This window comes from Podarcis erhardii (genome assembly GCF_964252035.2).
Source record: "Podarcis erhardii genome assembly, chromosome: 10".
Taxonomy (NCBI): domain Eukaryota; kingdom Metazoa; phylum Chordata; class Lepidosauria; order Squamata; family Lacertidae; genus Podarcis; species Podarcis erhardii.
The window spans coordinates 45,823,047-45,844,170 of record NC_138500.1 but is presented as its reverse complement, the minus strand read 5'-3'; the positions used below and the strand labels follow the sequence as shown (position 1 = coordinate 45,844,170).

Below are 21,124 nucleotides of genomic sequence, written 5' to 3'. Positions count from 1 at the left end.
AGGGGAAAACATTCTTCATAGTGGTGGACTCCTACACCAAATGGCTGGAAGTCGCACTGGTACCATCCACTTCTACATCCGCAGCCATCCGGGTACTACGCAGGCTGTTTGCAACGCACGGGCTCCCTGACACTCTCGTCTCAGACAACGGGACTGCATTTACGTCAGGAGAATTCCAAACCTTCACAGCGCAGAACGCCATCCGCCACATCCGTTCGGCGCCATTCCACCCTGCCACCAATGGCCAAGCAGAACGCATGGTGCGGACCACCAAGGACACCCTTCGCCGCATGACGCAAGGGGATTGGGAGTACCGCCTTGCCACATTCCTTCTAGCACAGCACAGCACCCCCAGCTCAACGACTGGCCGGAGCCCCGCTGAACTACTAATGGGTCGGCGCCTTGCAATCAGAGTGGACCGCCTTCACCCCGATAGAGCTCAGGATGAGGTAGGGGTGGGGGAAGGCAGGAACCCCCGGACCTTCGAGGCCCAGGACCCAGTGTACGCAAAGAATTTTGGGGCAGGCCCTGCATGGGTACCCGCCACAGTCACCAGGGTCACTGGCCCCGTGTCGTACGAGGTGCTAACGGATGGGGGGCAATGCTGGCGCCGCCACTGTGACCAGATACGGCGACGATTCCCGGAAGAAAACCAGGAGGAGGAGGACAGGTCAGAGGAGTCCCAGGGGAACAGTGGGGCAGTGAGGCCCATAGAGCAGCAGGGGCCAGCAGGAGAGGCAGAACCAGTAAATACAGAGAGGTCCCGGGAGGCCGAAAGGACACCGGAACCAGAACCACGACTGAGCGAGCCGGTTGCGCCAGACCAAACAGCCCCATCACAGCCAGCATCCTTGGAACACGAGCCAGAACCAGAACCCCGGACCAGGGAACACCCCAGGCCGCAACGCACACGTAGGCCGCCAGCGTACCTTGAGGACTATGAATGCGACCTTCCGGGCAGGACTGGAACTTAGAGGGGAGGGGTGTTATGTACTGAGTCGAATAGGATCCAAACTGCAGCAGTCTGATTGGTCCTAGAACAATAGGATTCAGAATGCAGCAGTCTGATTGGTCCTAGAACAATGCAGCAGTATGATTGGTTGGCAGGAACCACCCAATCATGCTCCAGATTGAAGTGAATCCACAACCTGATTGGTTTACAGTACAATTCCGGAATTAGCCAATCATGTGCAGCCCATTGTGTAAATAATGTATATAAGGCAGATACTTTGAGGGGACTTTCATTCATTCCTCCTCACCACTATGAGCTGAATAAAGAGCATGAAATCACTTTGCGACTCCGAGTATATTTCAATTACTCCCCCCCACATTGGGGGGAAATATTCCTGCGGGGGGGGGGGGTTGGACTAGGTGACTCTTGTGGCCCCTTCCAACGCTACAATTCTATGATTCTATGTCTGATTAAAATGTATAACCTGCCCCATATCTAGGATTTAAGATGTGTGAGAGTTACAATGTAAACATAACCTACTGGTGAAACCCAGCCAGATGGGTGGGGTATAAATAATGAAAATTATTATTAGTTCATATGGTAAAATAAGATTAAAATATATGGTCTGATGTTCCTAAATAGGCACCATTAGAGGATCAATTTTCTCTGGAGGAGGATAGTACCAGAGGGTTACTGTTTGGTTGCTGAAATCTGTTTACTTGCTAATGTACAGGTTAAGCAGATATTATCGAGGCACTGAGGAAAAGCAAGTATGTTACTCGTCCCCAGGTACGTCTTCACAACTCTGTGGGCAGGCCCATACTACCTAACAACTCTCACCGGACTCCTGGGAGACACCAGTGCTTGCACCAGTGTGTCTGTGTGCAATGGCTTCTGAAAGGGCCGTCAGATCACGGAGGCCCTGTGTATGTTCAGTACTGATTGCTCCTATTGCTCCTGCCAGGCGTCTACTCTGGCAGGGATGCCGAGCCTGAGGCCCTCTAAAGGACTCCCATTTCCTTTCATTATTGGCCATGCTGGCTAGAGCTGATGGAAGTTGGAGACCAACATCAGGGAGTGGCGCACATTCCCCACCCCTGTGCAATGGTAAGGTTTCATCTGATACAGCGGCTGTACCCTTTCGGGGAGACATGAGCTCTTCCACAGCCATGTATGCTTTTGTCTTTCCAGGGATGGTCTATTGCAAGGAGGTGTACATGGCATTATGGAGCTCTGGTAAGAGTGGGGAGATGCATATACAGTGGTACCTTGGTTCCCAAAGACTCTCCTCCTGCAAGAGAGCGGAGTGGTTGTGGTTGGGAGTCGGACTCCGCCTCAAGCAGGGGGCGTTAGCCCCCTGCCTCCCACTCACCTGGCTGGCGCCCACGCCCACGGGCAGGCACCCAACCAGGTGCCTGCAAGGGGGCGTGTTTAGCAGCCTAAATTGCTGCGGCGCCAGCCTTCCGGCCTCACTTTTCGGCGTCCCGTCACGAGTCACCCACCCTCCACTCCCTTAGAGCTCAGGGTCTCAGTTTTTTTTGGCCTTGCTATGGACCTTAGGTTGGTCGCCCTGGTTGTCCGGGGGGCCTGGTAGGAATTTTTCCATTTGGCATTAGGCTTTTTGGTTTTTTCGCCTACCTCGTAGCAATCGTCACAACTTTTGTGGTATTGGTGGGTAGGTTAGGCATTGGAATAATGTGCCGTGGTGTGTCGAAGGGCTAGGTGTGGCCATCGCCTGCGCCTTCAATTTTGGGTATTCCGTTAAAGAAATCCGGCGGTCGTGTATTCTGTCCGATGCCTGCGTGGCGGGAGGCCATGGCACAACCCTCGGTGACATCAGGGGAGAGCTTATAGTTGGATTAGCATCAACAGGCTCCACCTACTGGTGAATAAACCCCCCTGTTTTAGACTCACCCCTCTCTGAGGGGGTGGAGTCAGCTGACGTAATCCAATGCCTAAGCCAATACCTTTTCACTTGCTGTAATCAATAAAGTTGTGGCCTTTTCTTGCCCGTTAACCTTATATCACGTGTCCTTGTGTTTTCATTCCACTACGCGGGGATCGGGTCCTCGAACCACAAACGCTTTAGTTCCCAAACACCGAAAACCCAGAAGTAAGTGTTCTGGTTTTTGAACGTTTTTCGGAAGCTGAACGTCCAATTTGGCTGTTGGCTATTGTTTCCGGGGCTCCTGCACCAATCAGAAGCCATGCCTTGGTTTCTGAACATTTTGGAAGTCAAACAGACTTCTGGAACGGATTATGTTTGAGAACCAAGGTACCACTGTAATTGGCGCTTTTGTTTTTGCTGTTTATTTTGCGTTTTGTTTTTGAGGATTTTTTGGTTAAATTGTTTTTGTGACTGTGTGGCACCCAATTCAGCTACTGACTGATTGAATGTGTGAGTGTGGAAATGGATAAAAGCCCCCCATCCAAACAATGACTATCATCAGTGCAAGTAAGAAATACTTTTTATTTTATTTTTATCATCTACAATACTGTCTTATTTATTTTATAGTACAGTATATTGATTATTGCTTTCACTTTATGGATCAATGGTCTTGTTAGGTAGTAAAATTCATGTTAAATTGCTGTTTTAGGGGTTGTTTTTAAAAGTCTGGTACGGATTAATCCGTTTTGCATTACTTTCTATGAGAAAGTGTGCTTTGGTTTTGGAACGGACTTCTGGAATGGATTAAGTTTGAGAACAAAGGTACCACTGTACATTGAAGGACAATGATTGGAGAGCAACTTCCCTCTTCATCTGTGATATCCACTATGGTAGAAGCAGGAAGCTCTGGCTACTCACTCATATCTCTCTGTCTCTGCCTCTGTCTCTCTCTGTACTATTTTGTTTTTACCTTGTAAGCACCATTGAGTGGGCTCCTGCCCTTTAAAGGCAGTCTCAAAGTCCCCACCCCCCACTACTATAGTTGATGAAGTGGTCTGTGAAATCCAAGGCTGGCAGATTCCTCTAGACACCACATACATAGCCTTCTCAGTGGGATTTCGAGACAGAATAACACTTGCAGCAATTTATAGTAGGCTATGTATAAAACTGCCAAAACCTGCACTGATGAGCGGGGCTGTTTGCAAAGTTGAGCTACAAGTGGCTCGACACATTGGTGTGGGCAGCATGCTGTGCATAATACTTGGAGTTTGCAAGAAGCCTGTGATCCAGAAATGCTGCTTGCAGTGTCATCGTAAATGCCAAACCTTCTGCAGTATGCACTGTCAGCAGTGTGAATGTGTTCAGATCATTGTAAGAAACATAGCACATTGGATAGCTATATATTTTTGGTATTACCTAAATCTCATGCTTTTTATTTCTTAAAAAAATGTTTAGGGGTACTCTCATTTTCCTACTCATATTGAAATACTGCCCCTCAATGAGGCCAAACTTAGATTCACAAAATGTTTCGGGGTATGTGTACCCCTGCATCCCCCCAGAAAAAAAGCACTGCCTAAATCACTATGTGATGCTGTATGCTGAATAATTGCACTGTCCCTCTCTATCCCCTTTACTTTGTAATTGCGTCTATTCAGATTGCAAGCCTGAGAAGGATAGCCGCTGTGCTTTTAAGCTTTATAGAATATTTTTAAAATAGAAAAAAAGCAGTCTGAATATCATTGTTACTTTATCTTAGCCTAGCTTGGACTATGAGACATGGATGCCAGATATGATGCTGTTGGCTGAGCTTCATGAAACAGAGTGGACTGTGTCCAGTGGTGACCTCGTGTGACCACAATGGACTTCTATCTGAGTGACAGGACAGACTTTCCAGAGCAGATTTTCCAGAGCAGATTTGCAAGGGAATGGGAGAGGGGAATGGGCTGGGGGAGGAAAGGAGAGGAGCAATAAAAGTATAGATAGCTTTTTAAAGGGGCCCTTTACTTCCATTGACTTGGCTGGAATAGATCTTACTCACTGAATCTGAACAAACAAATCACAAGAAAATTCCGAACACACTGGAAAACTATAGTAGCGATTTACCTTTAGCCATCCTGCATAGAAGAAAAACTGTAACAATGTGAAGATAGGAATGTAAAGATCTAAATCATGACCTGGATAGTTTTGTTCAGGGTCCAAAAACTGACGTCCTATCAGGCACGTGAAGAAGAAGGTGTAGACAGCAAGTGTTACAACCTGAAATGAATTAAGGCCACATTAAGCTACTGCTATGGATATAATAAGGCAAAGGTAAAAGGTAAAGGACCCCTGGATGGTTAAGTCCAGTCAAAGGCAACTATGGAGTGAGCGCTCATCTCGCTTTCAGGCTGAGGGAGCCGGCGTTTGTCCACAGATAGCTTTCTGGGTCACGTGGCCAGCATGACTAAGTTGCTTCTGGCGCAACGGAACACCATGACGGAAGCTAGAGCGCATAGAAATGCTGTTTACCTTCCCACTGCAGTGGTATCTATTTATCTACTTGCACTGCTTTCGAACTGCTAGGTTGGCAGGAGCTGGAACAGAGCAACAGGAGCTTACCCTGTCACATGGATTTGAACTGCCGACTTTCAAATCAGCAAGCCCCAGAGGCTCAGTGGTTTAGACCACAGCACCACCTGTGTCTCTATTACGGATATAATTACTGTATAAGAAGTGTGCCATATATTTATATATATATCTAGACCTACACAGTGAACGGGCAAAGTTCTGTTGGCCACCTACAGTGCAATACATTTCTCACGCAAGATGATACAAATGTGATATGGCAGTGGGAGAGCAGTTCCAAGTTGGGCTGTTAGGGCTTGGTCTTTATTCAGTCTCCAGTTCCACCTCAGCCCCAAGAAGTGAATAAACCAGAATGGGAAACCTGTGGTCCTCCAGAGGTTGCTGGACTAAAACTACCACCATCCTTGGCTATTGGGCAAACTGGCTGGGGCTTCTGGGAGTTGGAGTCCAGCAACATCTAGAAGGCCACAGGACCCCATTCATTGAATCAACTATTTGTGAAAGCAGGAGGAGGTGGAGGGAGAAACACAATCCTTTCAGGCTTCGAATATACACTACATTTAAGTTTAAACTTTTCAACACCCCAAGATCCATCTCTACCCAACATAATTGTTTCTGTATATTGGCAAAAGGTTTCACTTAGATACCTGTGTGTACACTAGGGGAATTCCAACCCAGTCATAACCAAATAGCAGGCTACACCATGATCGATAACGATTCATCTCCTAAGTGGAAGACAAACAAACACAAAGTTGATGTGGTCACTGAAGAGAATGACTTCATTCTTGTTATTATTAGCATGGTGGAGCTTGGTAATAATAGTGATGTAACAGACTCTCTGGCTGCAATTGGTTTAACTGATGTGATGTCACAGCGTAGCAGAGCAGGATTGGTTTAGGCAGTGGATTGCCTAGGGAGATGGCAGATCTTAGAGCTAGAACCCTAAGGCTGGAACCTTAAAGCCAAATAGTAACATTTTATGAAATTAACAGTGCAATCTATACATGTCTACTCAGAAGTAAGCCCCCTTGAATTCAATGAGGCTTGCTCCATCGAGGTATATGTGGATAGGATTGCAGCCTGAACTATGAATTATATCCTGGATTTTTCAGTTGAACTTTAAATCATACCATTGCTATAGGCCAGAGGAGGTCACGTGTATGACAGCTGACAATATAATACTGTATTTTTGGAACACACCTTTCATGTTTCCTGGGGCTAGGAACAGCAATTTTAATGTCTTACAAAGTCCTAGAATGACACTACTACGAGGGCATTGTGGGAAATTAAAATGGCGGCTCCCAGACCCAATTGCCTAGTACTGCTGTTAGGTAAGCCAGAGGAGACTTGCCAACATAGGAAGGGAATCACTAGTGGGCACTTTGTCTGCCCCACACTCAAGCCTGACAGCAGCCCTGCAATAGGCTACAAATACAATGAAAATAAGGCATTTGAAATGCAAACCATGGAAGGGTAGGATGTGAAGATGCCTTGCCTGGGGTGTCATCTGATCTAGGGCTGGCCCTGGTGTACTGTAGTGTAGGATGAAACCCAGTCACTATGATAAAATGGAAAGGGAAGAGACAGGCCTATGGTTTATATACGTAAAACAGGCATGTTTAAGAAAGAGCACATCTCACCCCCTATGGCGTTATGCTGTGTTGGCTTACTTACGATCAAAAGGGTCTGCAAGTCTACACTGTCTCTGATCCTTCCGTCCTGTCGCGCTTTCGCTGCCAAATTTCCAAACCAGACAAAGGGGACCCAGTATTTAAGGTGGGGAGATTTAAGTTCATCAAATATTTTCCTTTCCTCTGGTGTCATAAAACCTGTTTATAAAGAGATAGAGTTGTCTTTGGATCTCCTATATATGTTCAGAAAGTGCATCCTCTGAAGCACGTGACCCCAAACAACCTTACTCATTTCTGCTTGTACTCATGTATTATTAAAAGGATGACCATAAACCCCTTCATACAATCAAACATTATGTCTAAAACAAGGGTGACGAATCGGCTCTTGGAGCAGTTTTATATAACCTTCAATGGCCCAACCAAATTGTAGCCAAGGTGTATTTAAAAAAACAAAAAACTGTCAGTTTCACCTGAAAGAAAGAGAAGCAACAGCTCATGCTGTGTAGAGCATATATATGGTGGTTCCAAACCACCTTTGGGGTTGGTCTGGAGGCAGCAGTTGGTGCAGAATGTGGAGGATAGCAGTGACATGCGGTGAATTTTTTTGTAGGGGAACAGTTAGAGCCAGAGATATCAGCTTCTGAGGACAAATTTTTTTTTTGGGTGGGGGGTGATGTGAGCATCACGCCCAAATTTTTGGGTGATGTGAGCATCACGCCTTCCTCCCTAAGCTGGGCAGAAGCTTCCTTGGCTTTGGGAAGGAGGTGCCTGGCCTCTGACAGAAACTCTAACGATGGGTTTCTACCATTTTGAATCTAAGCTCTTAAAGTCAAACTGTACCTGCTTGTGGAATCCCATTTCCTATAATGCTACATTTAGCATGATTGTCATGGTTCATGCATCACCCTAAGTACTTACTAACTGGAAAAGCAACTCCCAGGATAAGGACGGAAGTGCTGCTTCTCTTTCTGATGATGTGGCCCTGTGCCTTGCCTACTGATACGTCAAAAGATTCTGCCCCCGCTCAGTTATGGCCACATGTGACGTGGCCGAGATGGAGAAGAAGAGAAATGGACAAATACCTCCTTCTACCACGTGGTCCATTGTTGGAAATCGCTTATAGACAGCTGTGCTCACTGAACGGAAGATGAGGACGGACGTTAAATTCACGTAACGTATTAGAGTTCTTCTGAGCAAGCGACCGTGCTCGTCTCTCCCCTGGATAGTACTGGAGATCAATAACATAAGTCTGTCTGGCCACGGCAGATTTACAAACTGGTTCCACCAACGGTTCACCACCAAAGTAACATAGAAGCCTGGAGATTTTGAAAGATCCCGATTCACATCCGTTGCTGCAAATCATCACATAGCTCTGGCTCTTCTAAAAAATGTGCGCAGTTAAAATATACACCTAGGCTTACAACAACTCCGTCATGGAAAGCGCTGGGGCCTATAATTCAGTAGTGGGGAACTTGTGGCTCTCCAGTTGCTTCTGGACTCCCACCCATCCTAGTCAGGAAGCACAATGGTTAGGGCTGATGGGAGTTGCAGTCTAGTAACATCTGGAGGCAGGGGTGCCAACTTGAATAAAATATGGGGGGGGGGGAGAAGCCCTGCCATGCATAATTGATCACAAGATGTGGCACACACACACACCATTTGAATGGCAATGTCCATCAACTTTAGGGGTGATGGCAATGTCCATCAACTTTGGCCCTTCAAATATTTTATTGGGGGGATTGAAAGCACCTCGGCCCCTAGGAGTTGGCTCCTATGTGTGGAGGGCCAAAGGAGGTTTTCCACCACTGCTGTAGCTCTTTTGTGAAGTCAGATTTCTTGATGGGAGTATTCAACAGGAAAATATCACGACAGAGCAGGAAGTGCATTCCTATTCCCACGCCACAATTCAAGGTGCACAGCACCCAAGACCTGCCACATTATTTTGGCAACAAGAGGCAGAAAATTCCACAAGAAGTTCCCCCCCTCCTCCTCCCAAGCAGTAAAAAATACAATCCTAATAATTTAAATAAGTAACAACTCACTGCCTTTTCATGATATCCGCTCTGCCTGAAGCGGATGCTACACTTTGCCAGCCCTGGTAAATGGGGAGAAACTAGTGCTAGCATGTCTCCCATCCTCAGACTGGTACTGACATTGTGATCGTACCAGCATCAGAGCAGCTTGTGAACTGAGCTGCCTACTGGCTGTACAACCCTGGTGCATATGATGTGCAGTTAATATTGTTAAACAATTTGGGAGTAAGAAATCTGGGCCAATCTACTATGACTCACCCAGAGATCTATCCAGTGGATCCCAAACGCCTTCCTGCCCATCCCTGCTTCAAGGTTTGTGGTGAAGTCCTAAACGAAGTCATGGTAATTATGGGATATATATATGTATATACTCACCAAGCACAAAAGTAACTGGGATTTGTTCTGCATATTTGTCACAATAAATGGCCAGTTTTTCAAAGTATCGTTTCTGGCTACCAGTAAGAAAAAATCTGCAAGGACAAAAGAAAAAAAAGGGGGGGGAGATATTAGTTTTTCAAATTAGTTTCTTATAAAGAGGAGGTTAATTCCATATTAAGAATATAATATGAGCAAGCCGGAATACTAGTATTAATAGTCATTTACTGCATAGGGGTGATAAGGAAGCTCGTCTGTGTGTTTCACAATTATGACAAAAGCCACTGCTCTGAGACTGACAAGTGAATGGAAAAATCTCAGATATGCAGAATGAAATGCATTATACAACTATTATTCCAGGCATACAACTCATTGGGGCATGCTTCTCAGCAGACATGTATAGGCTTGTCCCTGCTTACCTAAGTGGGTGAAAATGAGAAATATTCAGTGCATTATCACAATATTTCTACAACAACACAATTCTGTATAACAGTAATAATACAGCCCATTAAAAACAGTTCTGATTATATAATCCATGGTGGGAAAGTGGGAATCCATCAAACAATGGCCATAACAGCTTATGCAGGTTGTGAATCTTGGAGGTTGTGAAAGATGCAAACTCTAAATCCACATCAGCACCCAGATCAAACTAAACGACTCTCATTACTATTCAGGACATTCCCCAAAAGATCTATAACAAGACAAAATTGGCTAGATTGCACCTCCCCCCTTTATTCATTTATAAAAACGGGTTTTACACCACCTTTCAGTCCTAACTAGGGCCCCCTGTGGCAGTGAACAAGAAGACAATAACAAAATTAAAATTCAACAACAAAATTAAAACAGAAAATTACAGATCAAACAAGAGCACAGTAAATAAAAAACCATTGCAAGCATGCAGCATTATAAAACATTTTTGCTGCCTGCCTAAATGTCATCAGAGATGGGGCCAGTCTAATGTCCCTGGAGAAGCTGTCATGTGATCCAACTCTGAAGAAACCCAAAGCTCTGGCCAAGGACACCTCAGGAAGCAACCCACACTCAAAGCTCTACTTGCAGAAATTTGATAGGAAAAATGAGCACAAGACATAAATGGGCCTGTTTTTGCTAGAATGTATTACTAATTGGGGGAGGGGAAGCTATAGCTCTCCTATTGACATATTATTATAATAATTGAGTATTTGTCTTCATAAAGGGATGTAGCTTTTCCCCCACAACACTTTTGCTGTTGAATATCAGAGACTTTTCCATTTCATTGTCAGTTGGTGTGGTAGTGACTCCCATCATAACTGAAAGGCAATCAGCTTCCTGATTGGAACAGGAGGCATGGGGGCTGCACAAGAGATCCTGGACCTTGTATGCTCTTGCTGAAGCCAAGCAGGTCTGAGTCTGGTCAGTGCCTGGATGGGTAGACCCTGGGAGACCACTTGTACGCTGTCTCGGGTTCCATGAGAAAAGTAGGATATACAATTAAGAAGATTAAATAAATAGTGATATTGCATAGCTCCTTCAGTAGAGCTTGTGCAGGAGAACATCCTAGTGGATTGTGTCCCATGTAGTCATGTTTCTTCAAGTCTTTCTTTGAGTACCAATCTTTATGTGGCCTAGATAACACCATCCTTCTACAAGAAGATACAAGCAGACCTGGGGGAAATTCAGGTTTGGAGAAGTAAATAAATTCCTTGTGGAGAAGAACGAACCCATGTATTCGTGGCGAGGGAATAGTTCAGGCCACAGATCACTTGAGTGTTGGTGAGGGGGATGGGAGCCATAAAACTGGGAGGTGTGGCTAATCCTTCACCCTCCAGATGTTGCTTGATGACACCTCCCATCATCCTTCACCATGGTTGGCCATGATGGCTTGAGCTGATAGGACTCCCAACAACATTTGGAGGGCTACACATCCCTGGAACAGAGTATCTTGAGAAAGGGCAGGATTGGCTACAACTGCATCCTGAACAGAAAACAACATACTGAAACGTTTTGTTGCAGATCCCTCCATCATTATCCAAGGAAAGATTGCAATACGAAGTTTTTCACGAGGTGGGGAAAAAACAAAACCCAGTACCTGTATAATAGACTTATTGCCGTGTAGAGAAAAGCAAAGAGCAAAAATTCTCTGTAAAGCAGTTTGTAGATGCTTCCTTTCCACTTGAGAAGCAATCTGTGGAACCCAAAGAAAGTGGCATTTGCTACTTTGCTAGAGTATGTGACTGTCATCGCCTCTGCTGGTTGCTCCTGGGAAAATGGAAAGACAAAACACAACAGGTAACCCGTATAATTTTTATTTATTTATTTGCGTATTGATAATCCACACTTTCATTTAAAAATATACACCAAGGTGGTATACTACATATAAGAATGCAATTGGAAAAAGCATCCATAAAAATGCTATTATAAGATCGAAAAGCATCATTGGTTAAAAAGGGGGTCTGAAAGAGGAGAGGGAGTGGGTCCCACCAAACCTCTACTGTTGGGTGTTCCACAGGCCACACTAATGCTTCTTTCCACTCCCTAGTGAAGGACAATTGAAACTCAGGTGTGTGGGGGACTACCACACTTGCCCCATCGGAAGATCTCAGTACATGTGGTAGCGTTGAAGGGATCAGATGATTCTTAAAGTAATCTGGGCCTAAGCTGTCTAGGGTTTTGTGAATCAACACAAGCACCTTGAACCTGGTTGGGTAGCAAATCAGCAACCAGAGCAGCTCTCTCAGCAGAGTTACTGAGCGGAGTAACTTGTTGCCAGTAAGCTACTCCTGTGAACAGTCTGGCAGCTGCATTTTGCCCTAGTTGAAACTTTTAGAAGGGATACAGGGGCAGACCCACGTAAAGCGTGTTACAGTAACCAAGCCTTGAGGTTACCAGTGCATGGGCCATTGTGGTCAGGCTCTTGTGGTCCATAAATAGTTGCAGCTGGCATACCAGCAGGAACTGGTAAAAAACACTCCTGGTCATGAAGGTCACTTGGGCCTCTGGTGACAGAGGTGGCTCAAGGGGTACCCACAGACTGCGTCCCTGCTCCTTCAGAGAAAGTGCAACCCCACCCAGAACAGGAAATCCAGCTGTCTCCTGGATCTGGGAACTACACTCATCCACCAGGCGCCTCTTTCCAGGATTCAAGCTCCGGTTTTTTTTATGTAGAATATCAGCTTGGACATACAGCATCACAGCAGCCACCACAAGGAACAGTGTTACCAGAGTATTCACAGCACGTGCAATCTGGATGCCTGCTGTGATTTCCACAGACATAGCCTACATTTTCCCAAGCTACGTAGCTCCAAGGGATAACAATATGCTGTAAATTATGAATTCTGTAAGAGACACCGGATCCTGCAATTGTGTGACAACCCTGCTAATAGACAGAATATATTCTATGTAACTCAAGCTGTTCTAACACCAATCTAACATGTCATTAGCAATGATGCTGCAGCAAGCATAGAAATACCAATAGGCCCTCTGGACGAGGCATAGGCAAACTCGGCCCTCCAGATGTTTTGGGACTACAACTCCCATCATCCCTGACTACTGGTCCTGTTAGCTAAGGATGATGGGAGTTGTAGTCCCAAAACATACGGAGGGCCAAGTTTGCCTATGCCTGCGACTTTACTGGGGTTTCAACATGCTGCTCAGAATTCAACTTTCCATCCGCCAAGTAGATTCAGCAGTAGGAGATTTGTTTCCCAACCAAGGCAAATGTTCCATTAGTGGAACCTCTAGCTGAAACATTTTCAAAGCACAGATTAAGCCATTTGGGATCCAAAGTAACAAAAGGCATTAGTTGCAATGTTATTGGCAGTATACATTGGCCGTGTTTAAGAAACCACCTAACAAAGACATGAGCTGCAATCTGGCTTTACTGAAAATGGTGGAATTTAGGCTGTAATCCCCGTAACACTTAACCTGGGAGCAAGCCCCACGAAATTCAAGGGGATTTACTTGCAATGCACACTTGCATGGTTTTATTAGCCACACATAATGGATAATGGGATTGTACATTAGCCTCCAAACCATATTATTTATTCAATTTATAACTCAAACGTTTCAAAATTTTTTTTTTTAAATAATAGATTTTAAAAACTCATATTGGAAAGGAGTATTAATCCCACCTCTATTCATCATTTCCCCTTTGAGGCCCTTCCATGACACCCTCCCAATAAACGAGCTCATATAAATTGATAACGCAAGCTTTTTAAAAAAGTATTAAATAATCACAAACAGACAATAATCTCCCCATCATGAAAAGCAACCACCGAATGCCTCTACAGTCAGTACTTTTAATGCAACTATAAATAACTGCTGTGGGTTTTGTGTGTGCTGTACAGTAACTGTGTATCCTAGAATTGCAAGTGTAAATAAAACACCGTAAGGACATCAATCACATGCAGGCATAAGAAAGGCTACAGCATGACTGGCCGAGGTAAATGAGGCTTTGCTGCATGCTTAAAAAACGTAATTTATTTCCCCCAAAAATATTTGTTCAAGTGTTAACTCAGGTTAACTCAAGCACGGAGAGATATCAAAATAAAAATTGACTAACCTGCTCTCCTGATGAAATCACTCAAACACGGAGATGATGATCTGAGGCCTTCTGCGCTCCCCAAGCGTGGGAGCGTTCAGGTCACTTTGTTTCCCTCTCCACCTTAGGCACACAGCCTATCAGGGCTTTAATTGCTCCCTGGAGTCCTCACCATAGCGGACTGACAAGCACAGGGGTTAACGTGTCTTTCCACTTCTGGAAGCCTGTTTTTGCCAAGTTCTCTACTGCTGTCAGCTACAACAGGGAACAAATGCAAGCAGCAGCAGCAGCTGCTGATCTGGCTCTTTTCTAATCTATAATTATCACTCCACTTGTTATCCAAAGGAGGACCCCCTTTGGTCTGAATGCAGAACCAACCGTGGGCATGATTTGCCATGATGTTTTTTCAGCTTGGGTTCCCGTCCCCCCCCCCCTTTCTGCCATCTGCCTAGTGCAGAAGAAGTAAAGAACCACTTCAAAAAACAGGAGCCTGCTTCTTTTAAAGTGGCTACAGAGCAACCTTAACTGCTCTGCAAAGTTCAAAAACTTGTGCAATTTGGTGAAGGGGAATTGGATCAATAAATAGGTATTGCTTTGCCTGCTTGCTTTCTTCTGAAGGCAATCTGTCTGTGCCTGTTTCCAGTGGTTTCTGAGATCAGGAGAATCATTACAAAAATAATGTGATTAATCTGAAGATTAGGAAGATGTATGAGGTCTGGGATTCTGGGCTTTAAAAAAATCCTAAATCCTGTTAGCAGAAAATAGAAAAAAAAAGGCAATTAGAATAAATTATGCACATTGAACATGTCATTTGTGAGTGTGTTTTATGTAACCTGACTCATTATGTGAATATGCTTTGTTTTGGTGGCCCAGGGTTCTTGGTGGAAGAATTAGGAATTCTGTGATGCATTTTTTCTCTCCTCCACAGCCTACAAGATGAGGAAGGTTAGGGGTCTGACTGGTGGGGCAGGAGGCTTGCTCATTCCTTGGAAACGAGTGGAACTAGTGAGAAGTAGTGGCTCAGGGAATTTATTTGGGGCTTGAAGGGACCAGTGTCTGGAATGCAGAGTAGAATTAGTTAACATAAATAATACGACATGGTAGATATGTGAGATGAATGAATCAGGACTTAAGTCTGGCATGTGATGAAATGGTTGCATTATTGACCGAGTTTTTTAGGCTTTGCTAGTGACATTGTTCTCGACTATTTTTCCAGTACTCAGAGATACCGTAGTTTATTCTGATACATCAATTCAGTAGTTCATTCAGGTTTTCCACTTAATAAACATATAGGCCATCAGCAAGAACTAGGGATGGATGAATCTGCCAGTTTCCCCCATTTCTTATGTTCCTACTCTTACATTCAGTTCTCCACATTTTTGCAGTACTATCCAATTTAAAAAACAAAACAAAACTTAACGAAAATTCCCCAGCATTTCAGTGTGTATGTCCCCTGATGAGAAATTTTTTGTATGCACCTAAACACGTTACAGGCAATTTCCTTTAATATATGCATATTTGTATAGTAATTTCACTAATACATGCATTTCTTTCCCCATACAGTGGTACCTCAGGTTAAGTACTTAATTCGTTCCGGAGGTCCGTTCTTAACCTGAAACTGTTCTTAACCTGAAGCACCACTTTAGTTAATGGGGCCTCCCGCTGCTGCTGCGCCGCCGGAGCACGATTTCTGTTCTCATCCTGAAGCAAAGTTCTTAACCTGAAGCACTATTTCTGGGTTAGCGGAGTCTGTAACCTGAAGCGTATGTAACCTGAAGCGTATGTAACCTGAGGTACCACTGTATTCACTTTCTCCATGTTCAAGCATTTTTGTACACGTTGTTGGGTGGCAGAACTGCATCAAGTGTGAATTTCAAAGGCTAGCTGGGTTTCAGTCTGAGTGTTGGTTCAAGAAGTGTGAAACAGGTAGTTTCTCATTGACCATACAAACAAAACTGAATTTTGCCTCCATCCCAAGTAAGAACCTTTGTACAGTCGTACCTTGGAAGTCGAACAGAATGTGTTCCGGAAGTTCGTTTGACTTCCAAAACGTTTGGAAACCAAAGTGCAGCTTCTGATTGGCTGCAGGAAGCTCTTGCAAGCGTATGTAACCTGAGGTACATTTGGCTTCTAAAAATAGTTTGCAAACTGGACATTCGGCTTCCAAAAATAGTTCGCAAACTGGAACACTCCTGCATTTGTGTTTGGGAGCCAAAACGTTCAAGAACAAGGCTGTTCGAAAACCAAGTTACGACTGTACTCGGGCACTTCAGTCTGTGTGAGTGATCTCGTGTGTGTAGATCGGATGTGTACAAAGGACTGCTATAGAGGAGGCAATTGTACCTTGCACTCAGGGGCGGCAAACCTATGGTCCTCCAGTTCTTATTGGACTACAACTCCCATTATCCATGGTTACCGTCTACGCTGACGGGCGTTGAAATCCAGCAGCATTTGGAGGGCAACAGGTTCCCCAAGCCTGCCTTGTTTAGTACCTGGGATGAATTTGCAAATCTCCACTCTGCACTGACAGTATCTGTTAGGAGGGAAGAACAGGGAATTGAGACGCTCCACCTTTGCCAGCCATCAAGAGATCAGCACTTTTACAACTGCTAGCACTGCTAACATTTTAGATGCTAATGGGTATTCCGTGAGTGCAGCAGTGGTACCCCGATCCTCTGCTGGATTGGGGCCATGGCCTTTTTGCTCAGGGGCACCAGCTGCTTGCTTAGTTCCTGGCAGTGTCTAGGAAAACACTGGCTGCCAAGAGCAGACATTTCCCTTTCCAGACAGAACAAAAGCCTGCCAGAAATGTGTGAGCAAATGGGGAGAGGATTTACTTAGATGTATATGTGCTTAGGATCCTATCCAGACATTGTTATCAACCACTTATTCCAGTATGGGGATACTTCAATAGTTTGTTGACACTGCAGTACTTCAGGTATGCTGCGAACATTCAAACTACAATCTTAAAATTGTAGAGAATCTGCACCATTTACTTTAGTAGAGTTTATTATTTCTGAGTAAATATACACAGGATTGAACTGTAAATTTTATTATGTTGTGATTTAGTTCTCTGATAGGCTTTACTTCTTTGCTCTCTACTTTAATTGTTATGATGCTGTGGTGTTTTATTTGCTTGTTCTAAGTGATCTATTTGACTTTAAAGCTATCTGATTTTAAAGCTGTACTTTTGCTGCATTTAAACTGTCTTTCACAGAACTGTGATTTTTTAAAAATATAATTTTTATTGGTTTTTACATATATTTTCTTGCATGACATCATAGCAACCTTTTAACAAAAGTAGAACATCTGGCTCCAAGAGCCTGTGACTTCCCCGACTGATCGTTTTCAAACCAAATCTCTATATATTGCATTTTCCTATATTTCTTATTCCTGCTAAATCTTATCCTTATATAATTACTTAATTAACTACAATAAGTAATAAGTGATTAATTTCTCCTTACAAAACTTCCTATAGGGGGCCACCAGGGGCGCATTGGAAGATGGCCAACAATAACATCTCTCCGACCCACACAAGGTAATTAAGAGGCTGATATGGGAGTATGCAGCCTCCCTTCGTTGCCCCAAGGGAATGGGGAACACTGCCTTGCCTGCTGTGCCCATAATTCGCCCCCGGATTCGAAAGAAGGGGGTGAGGGCACTAGGCACAAAGACCTTGGGTGGGTCTGGCTCTCCCGGACGCTGTCTCTGATTGCGCACTGGTTTGCATAAGCTCGAAATATATAATTGGAAATGAAGCAAATGCACATATTTCAAGTGAAGAACGGGAGTGAAGACTGCTAACTGAAGTGACCTCTGTGAAACGAGAGCAACGGGTTTGGATTTAACGGAATACAACATGAAGAAAATACACCAGGTTCAGTATGCCGGAGCGGGACTGGATTCCTTTTCTTCTATGTGATTAACCAATAACCCCTCCTCAAAAAGAACCGTAGCATAACTGACCTAAGCAGGATGATTAAAAACTGTGTGGAAATGATTTACTACCAAAAGCTTGGCTTGTGAGATCGAGAAAAAGAACAAGGGCTTTTGATGGTGCAGCAACAAAAAGGGAGTCGCCATTTTGACGGGTCATGTCGAAAGATTCATGATCGGGAGGAGGAAGCTTTGTTTTCATATTGGATTCCTGGTAGAACCTCCTCGAGGACTGAGAAAGAGGGACAGACCTGTGAAAAGTGAATAAGTAGACAGCAAGAATGTTTTTCTTTATGGACGATGAAATACGGCAGCTGTCTGAAATATGACTCTTGGACGAACGGAAAAATCCACACAGGAATACAAATTTGTTTCAACCCGCTTATGGAGACAATCAGAGGACACAAAGACAAAGAGAGAGGAAAAATATATGAAAACAACTAGAAGAGATGTGGAAAACAGCAAGAAAGGATTGGACAGAATTTTGAACATTATTTGGACAGATTTGTGGACTTTTAAAGCAGCAGCAATAAGAGGATTGGATCCCTTTCGGAACTTGAAATATGGGTACCCCCAACAAAATTTAAAATTAGGCTCTGTAATTTGGAACTTATGTGATTTGATTTGATATGATTGGTCTGTTAATAAAAATTATTTTTAAAAAACCCAACAACTTCCTATAACCCTGCTGTTAATTGTTTACAGTTGTCTTTCAAATATAACATAAATTTATTCCAGTCTTTCTGAAAAGCCTGATCCTGCTGGTTCCGAATTTTCCCCGTCAGATTTTCCAATTCTGCATAGTCCATTAATTTCATCTGCCACTCTTCTTTCATTGGTATATCTTCTTGTTTCCATCTTTGGGCTAGTAACATTCTTTCCGCAGTTGCTGCATTTAAAAACAATGTTTTATCCTGCTTGTGTATTTCTCTGCCTACTAGACCTAATGTGATTTTTAAAATTATTGTTTTCCTTCGCAGGCCACCCACAGACTTTCTGTTATATGGTGGCTAATAAATCAATTGAATGATTAAATAAATGAGTACTCAGTTGGGCTTGCTTCTGAATAAGCATGCAAAGGATTTGCTCCTTCTGCTAGGCATAGTCTTCAAGATATTTAAATAAATCTTACAATTTACATTAAAATTTATATCCCACTATTCTAGCCAAAATGTCAACTCATGATGGCTTTAGAGTATCTTAAGATAAAACAATGACACAAAACAATACCAAATTCATTGGTATTCATCCGGGTTGGCGCCTCCAGCAATGGCGGAGCTCCTCCGATTGGGAGGAACTTGCTCCGTGAAAAGTAGGGTCTGAACTGCCACGGCGAAGGTGGAGACCCACAGAAATCACAGGCGGAAGAAGCCTGTGAACTTGGGATTCAGCTGGCACCATTCACGCCTCCCCTACTCGCGGGGAAACCCTGTTTTGGGGATCCGGAGCGACATGGGGTGAGTGGCACGGTGCTTTGAATCGACTGCTTCTTTCACGGAGTGAAGCCGCATTGCTATTGTTGGAGAGTGCTGACTTTTTTTCCTGTGGACAATTGGACTTTAAACAACAACCCGTGAGTAGAATGGAAAATTGGATTTTTAAATACCTTAATTTCTTAATTTGGCAACGAGCGGGGAAGGTTCAAAACAGGAAGTCCGCCTTCCCTTTTTGTAAATAGACTGAAGCAAAGAGGTTGCAAGCTAAGGTCTTGGAAAGCCTCATGTAAAGGATTAAATTTCCATCGATTGAAACCATTAAACCCCCCTTGGAAGTAGGGGAAGAGGGGGGAAATTGTGGACTGTGCATCCTGCAGGAGAGAGTGATAAAAACTAAATTATCACTGCTCTGAACTCCTGGGAACGGGCTGCTAGCAGATTGACGTTTGGAAGAGTTCATTGACAGCGAAAAACAGTCAGTTAATAAGAGAAATATATTGCTTCCACTGTCCGCTTCTGTGTTTTAAAAGGAAGAAAAAGCAATTGAAAAAGTAACTGAAAACTGAAACGATTTTACTTTTGGAATTGTGTCGGAAAGGATTGATACAACTGGAGATTGCTCCCCTCTAGAGCAATCTTTGAAACTGTTACAAGAGTTGAGCTGAAACTGTTACAAGAGTTGAGCTGAAACTGTTACAAGAGTTGAGCTGAAACTGTTACAAGAGTTGAGCTGAGGAATCCAGCTGTACGATAAGAATTGTGAGAACTAGAGACTGACCTTGGACTAAAATGTCGGCAGATGAGATAATAGTGTCTGCATTTTGCAGGATAGATCATTTGCTGAAACAACTTCACAAGAAGATAGATGCTATGGCTACTAAAATTGACATTTCGGGACTAAAAGTGAATACCAACACAGAAATAACTCAGGATCTGGCACAGAAATCTATTTCAACAGGGCAAATCGTTGAAAAGGAGGAGGAGAAAGTTGCTGTTGTTGAACTTAAAGTAATACAAGGGGGAGCCTTAACCTTACAGAGGCAGGTTGAGGGTTACAGGTCGGGGCCCTTTGTGATTGAAACTGGAAGAGGTCAGATTTTGAGGATTGGCCTGGACTGGAGGGGGAAGGTTGGAGAGATCCCCTTATGCAGGGATCAACTGACATTTGGGACATGGATTTGGGTCAGGAGGAGATTGGAGCTTTGGGGGCCTTTGGATTTGGAGGAACCTTGAAACAAGATTTGAAATATTTTATGGATCCTAGTTTTAACTATGGAAATCTGGCTGACCTGTCGAGATGGAACAAAAGTGCTGTTGGGTCGGAGCTTCCCCGAGATCTGCTCTCTAGAATTAAAGAATATGAAGAAGATTGGCAGAAGGGATGTGGAGAAGGGTTAAGAGCCTCGGACATAAGATCTCCAGGTTGATGGACTATATGGAATTGACGGAAAGGACTGGCAGAGGCTGAGACCAGGAAGAGGAGACGGTGAAGAAGATTGGAAAATTTAAAGTCTATATAGGGAAATTTTGTAAAATTTAATGAGGGATAGAAAAATCTTGGAATGGAATTTTTTTTGGCCTTAGTGGAAATGTTTTAAGAGGTTAAGTGTAAATAGGTATATTAGATTTAATGGGGAATAAGATTAAAAATATTTTAAGATAAAGGATTTGCTGAGATAACGTATAGAAGTGGAATACAAGGAGGGAGGTGAGAGGAGGTCAATGAAACAAGGGAATGAAAGATAGATTATGGTAAAGGTATGATGTGTGTTCTTAAATTGTTTTTGTT

General features: G+C 43.8%; 1 protein-coding gene across 3 annotated transcripts in view; it reads right to left on the bottom strand.

Moving 5' to 3' along the window:
* Window positions 1-21,124, bottom strand: part of BEST3 (bestrophin 3) — a 56,590-nt gene that overhangs the window by 8,639 nt on the left and 26,827 nt on the right. For 2 of the 3 annotated variants that reach the window (XM_081878538.1, XM_081878539.1), the window contains exons 2-8: window positions 13,985-15,751; window positions 11,513-11,682; window positions 9,445-9,539; window positions 8,119-8,352; window positions 7,080-7,234; window positions 6,053-6,130; window positions 4,944-5,096 (exon numbers count right to left, since the gene is read on the bottom strand). In XM_081878538.1, the coding sequence (XP_081734664.1) occupies window positions 4,944-5,096; window positions 6,053-6,130; window positions 7,080-7,234; window positions 8,119-8,352; window positions 9,445-9,539; window positions 11,513-11,664 (867 nt within the window). In that variant the 5' untranslated portion in view covers window positions 11,665-11,682; window positions 13,985-15,751. Of the gene's footprint in view, window positions 1-4,943; window positions 5,097-6,052; window positions 6,131-7,079; window positions 7,235-8,118; window positions 8,353-9,444; window positions 9,540-11,512; window positions 11,683-13,984; window positions 15,752-21,124 lie in introns of those variants that run through there. The other variant, XM_081878540.1, reaches the window with a different exon arrangement.